This window comes from Pteropus vampyrus, unplaced genomic scaffold (genome assembly GCF_000151845.1).
Source record: "Pteropus vampyrus isolate Shadow unplaced genomic scaffold, Pvam_2.0 Scaffold49, whole genome shotgun sequence".
Taxonomy (NCBI): Eukaryota; Metazoa; Chordata; class Mammalia; order Chiroptera; family Pteropodidae; genus Pteropus; species Pteropus vampyrus.
The window spans coordinates 5,960,550-5,965,589 of NW_011888830.1; the positions used below are offsets into that span (position 1 = coordinate 5,960,550).

Consider the following 5,040-nt stretch of genomic DNA (forward strand, 5'->3'; position numbering starts at 1 on the left):
CTGTCAAACAGGATTATTTCTTTAATTTCACGAGCCCTCCGGATTCTGTGACTTTTGATCCTTGTTAAAATGTGCATCTTTTCTACTGACTCGTGTGTACTGTTGGATGCAGGCCAGCGTCGAATTACTCACGCAGTTGGTGGGAAATAACCTCGCCCCATAGCCAGCTTCCGCTCATCGAGGTAGAACCTCGAGATGGAAAAGTACCAGCTGGCCACCTCAGTGGGGCTGCTGCAGTCACCCTAAAGCGCCCCAAGCTCATCGAATGCGGTATCCCGTCTTCTCTCGGAAAAGCCGAATATAATTGTTCAGTGCATTTTGGTGTCATGAGAGCTTCTCTGCTTTCTGTGGTCCCCACCATGGCTTCCTGGCCCCATGGGGGCTGTTCCTCTCCTGCCCTTTCCCCCTGTCTCCCCCGCCCCCCTCCACTGAGGCAAGGTGCCAACTGCAGGCTGGCTTCGTGTCTACCTGCATCCCGGCTGTGTCCATCGGCGTGAATTCTTGTGTTTGAGCATTATTTGGTGTTAGTTTCTACCCCTCTGTTCCCTAAGACCTTTTCTGGGCCACTGACTCTGTTTCTTAGCCTCCCGGCCACAGTTCCCAAGAAATCTCAACTCGTACTCTCTGTCAAAGCTGAGGGACCCGTGTGATATCATCCTAATTTGACATTAAAAAGGAAATTTTAGTTTGAGGCACAGGGAGACTTTTGTGACTGTCTCTGTGTCCTCCCAGTGCCTGGATCATCATTGACAGGTACCCCACACTCAAGAATACAAAAGGAAGAGAGAGGATCAGCATCGGCTCTTAAAAATGGTTCTAAAAAGACAGCCTATGGAACGGGAGAAAAGATTTGCAAATCACATACCTGATAAGAGTCTCGTGTCCAGACTATATAAAAAAATTCTTATAATTCAAGCTCAAAAAGATAAACAACCCACTTAAAATACGGGCAAAGGACTTGAATAGATGTTTCTCCAAAGCAGATATTCAGATGGCCAACAAGTATATGAAAAGATATTCAAGACCATTAGTCATTAGGGAAATGCAAATCAGAACCACATGAAATATCACTTCACACGCACTGAGACAGCTAGAAGAATAAAAAATGGAAAATGAGTTTTGGCAAAGATGTGGAGAAATTGGAGCCCTCGTGTATTGCTGGTGGGAATATAAAATGGTGCAGCCACTGTGGAAAAGTTTGACGGTTCTTCAAAAAGTTAAACGTAGATTTCCCAGATAACTATATTTTTGATTTCTCTCAGCGTATGCGCAAAAGAATTGAAAACGGGTACTGAAATTCTTGACCGTAAATGTTCGTACCAGCACGAGCCACAGGACCCAAAAGGTGCAAACGATCCAAAGTCCATCGGTGAACGGACGAACAACACACCAGCGTGGTGTGTCCCCACGGCGGGACATCAACGGATGAGGCAGCACCGACACCGGCTACAGCGCGGGGGACCCTTGACCGCACGATGCTACGTGAAAGAAGCCAGGCACGAAAGAGCCACGTGTCGTGTGGTTCCACTAATGTGAACTGTCCAGAATGCATAAACGCATAGAGACGGAAAGCAGCACGGTGGTCGCCAGGGCCTGAGTGCGGGGTGGGGGCGTGGGGGGCGACTGCTCATGGTTACAGGGTTTTCTTTGGGGTGATGAAAACGTTTTGCAGCTGGATAGAGCTGGTGGTTGCACGACATCGTGAGTGTGCTGCATGCCGCTGGACTGTACACTTTTAAGTGGTTAATTTTGTGTCATGTGACTTTTACCTCAAAAACATAAAAAAAAATGCATTTTAGTGCGTTAGAACCCCACCGTCTTCGGGGGCCCTGGAAGCGGTGTGTGCTGCATTCTCCGGGGTGAGCTCTGCCTCCTTTCCAGGCCTAAGGAGAGCAAATGGTAGGACTTGGGGGACTTCTGCCTACGGCCTGCTTTTAATTGCTTCACGCCTGTGTAAGCTTCTAATAAAACGTTGACCTTCGAATAATCTTAAGAACCGAGGACACTTAATTAAAAAGAAGAGAACCACTCAAAATACAGTTTTACTACCTTCATGTTGGAAGATGAAGTTGGTGACCCTTGCAGCCCCATATCCTGTAAGAAAAGTCACCTCTGACTGGAGACTCACACTGTGTCTTGTACTTCAGGAGACGCCCAAGAAGGGGTTGATTGAATCTGTTCTAAAATCATGTTTTTCTTTGTTCGGTCTGTTAACCTCAGGACTCTGCCTTCTGTTTTGAAGATTTTCTTTGGATTGTATTCTAGGTACCCAGCATGGTGCCGGCCATAGAATGAGTATTTGTCACTTAGGAATAATAGTTGTGGGCAACGAAAATGCTGTTGGGATTTCGACACTTTTCTGGTTTAAGGGTTAATTTTGCCCGATCTTGAGTGTAGCTCTCATTTTGAAGTGCAGGAGGGATGAAGAGACAGACTTTGGCTCTAAAACACTCGTTGCAGAAAACTGGATCTCTTCTTCCTTTGCCAGGATTGCCAGATAAAATATAGGATGTTACATTTGACTTTCAGATAAACAGTATAATCCTGCGCATTATCTGTGACGTCCTTACACTAAAAAAAGGATCACTTGTTGTTTATCTGAAACTTAAATGTGCCTGGGCATCCTGTCTTATTCGCCAAATCCGGCAGCTTCGTCCTGTCCGAGGGCTGCCTCGCGACGGCCATTCAGCCAGTTCCAGTTCCCTTGTCCACCCCACACCCCGTCCCCACTCTGCAGCTGGAAGGGCATGGCCCGGTTTGGCCTCTGCGCGTTTGCCAGGAAAGAATCTGGTGGTTACGTGAGGGTTTCCAGCATTATCCAGTGCAGAAATGATTCAGGTATGAATCATTTGGCTCCATAGCTGGTTTTGTTTTGTTTGGTTTTTAATACCGAGATAAGAAACCATGTTATTTTGTTTGTTCTGACAATGGCTGTAGTTCAATCAGGGCCAGCTGTGAGTAGGATGACTCAGAGAGGCCCGGGAGGGTGACCTTCTCTCTTTAACTTGACGTTGGTGAGCAGCCTGCTCTCCTCCGGGAGGCCTCACTGCTTCTTCCCTTTTCTTGCCATCTTAGTTCGGTGTGTGAGGCGGGGTGTTGTCTGGGCTTCTGGTACTGTCCCCCAGAGCCGATGCTGAAACTGGAGGTGGGTGGGTCAAGGGCACGTGACATGGGTTACCAAGAGCTTGAACCACACGCGCCAAAACACTTGCAAGACGACCCTCTCGGACGGCTCTCCGACCCCTCTGCCAGCCGCGTGCCGACGGGCGAGCCTCCTCCACGGTGGGTGCTCAGCGAGCTTGTCTGGAGCTGTCACCACGTCCCTGCCACTGGACTAGGTGCCCGGAAGCTGACAGCGTCCACTGCCTTGTCACTGCCCTTGAAGAGCTCAGAGTCGGCGATCGTTAGAAATTCAAGAAAGTCTTCAACCGCGGTAAAAAGCACAGAACGTTCAACTTGCCGTCTTAACCGTTTCTGAGCGCACAGGTCATAGCGTTGAGTTTGGTCACACTGTTGTGCGCCCTGTCTGCAGAATGTTTTCGTCTTCCCAGACCGAAGCTCGATCCATTTGGCAGCAACGACCCCGGTCCCCCAGCCCCTGGCAGCCACCACGCTCAGCATACTGTCCTTGAGGTTCGCTCACACGGTGGCACGTGGCCGGATGTCCTCACTTTCATGGCCAAGCAGTATTCCCTTGCGTGTCTAGACCGTGTTTTGTTTATCCGCTCACCTGCCGAAGGACACTGGTGGCGTCGCTCCCACCTCTTGGCTGCTGTGAGTCACCTCTGACTGGAGACTGTGCTGCTGTTAACCTGCTGTGTAGGGCCTTTGAGATCCGGATTCTGTTCAGCACACACCCCAAAGTACAGCTGCCGGATCGTGGGGGAGCTCTATTTTTAACTTATTGAGGGGGTACGGTACCATTTTACATTCCACATTTACAGTGGTGCACGAGGGTATCGATCTTTCCACATCCTCACCAACAACTTGTTATTTTCTGAGTTTTTGTTTTTGTTTGTTTGTTTTTTTGTTTGTTTTTTGGTAGTAGCCATTCTAATGGGTGTGGAGAGTTGGCAATTTTGAATACATTGAAAAGGAAAAAACCCTCTGTAAGGTTGGATCTATAAAATGACACCCGGGTTTTCTCGACGACTGGGCCGTGTCTTCCTCCATGCGCGAAGACAGCGCAGAGGTATTTAATGGAAATCTCTCGATCTTATACTCCTTGGTGCTCTAGCACCGCTTTGGATGGGCCTCCATTTGGTTCACTGTCAGGTACTTAGGGCAGGTGGGGGTCGAGGTCTTCGATGGACACGAAACGACATTGGGGAGGGATAGTGCATGTTGTCAGCAGGTCACTGCTTGTAGAATGTGTGAGGTAGCTGCTCTCGTTCACGCATAGTTCTCGTGAAAGCCAATCCAACAGGGAAAGCTGGCACTCAGTAATGTATTGTTTTAAGAAGAAAGAGCATCGAGGAAGTAGTGAAAAAACCTAATTTGCTAAGAAATTTGGGCAAACACCATTTAGCTCTAAAGCGACAGAGTTGAATCTGAACTCCTTCAGCTGTAAGTTTGCATCATTATTCCATGCTGTATGTTGCTGTCATATCTGTATGACACTATCTCCCCAGAGGATGTAAGATACCAAATATCGATATAGGGAAGAAAGCCCTCTTCCGGTAAGAAAAATATGTATAATACGGGACTTAAGGTATTTAACCAAATTCTTTCTCATCTTCATAGCCTCAAATTTACCACTTTCTTTTCCCCCAAGACCTAGCCAATAGTTGTTTTAAATCGAGATGTAAAGAATATACATTATATCGGTCCCAGATGTACAACGTAACGATTTGCTATTTGTATATATTGAAAATTGATCACCACAATAGTCTAGCTAACATCCGGCACCATGCATCGTAACAGAATTTTTTTCCGCATGACGAGAACTTGTTAGATCTCCTCCCTTAGCAACTTTCGACTGTGCCTCACAGTATCGCCATCTGCAGTCACTGTGCTGGAGGTTCCACACCCATCATTTTT

The 5,040-nt window shown here is 47.6% G+C and overlaps 1 protein-coding gene across 1 annotated transcript in view; it reads left to right on the forward strand.

Moving 5' to 3' along the window:
• ITIH5 (inter-alpha-trypsin inhibitor heavy chain family member 5) overlaps positions 1–5,040 on the forward strand; it is an 87,767-nt gene that overhangs the window by 32,274 nt on the left and 50,453 nt on the right. Inside the window, exons 8-10 of the mRNA XM_011359658.1 lie at positions 733–753; positions 2,738–2,838; positions 3,339–3,433. Of these exons, the coding sequence (XP_011357960.1) occupies positions 733–753; positions 2,738–2,838; positions 3,339–3,433 (217 nt within the window). The remainder of the gene's footprint in view (positions 1–732; positions 754–2,737; positions 2,839–3,338; positions 3,434–5,040) is intronic.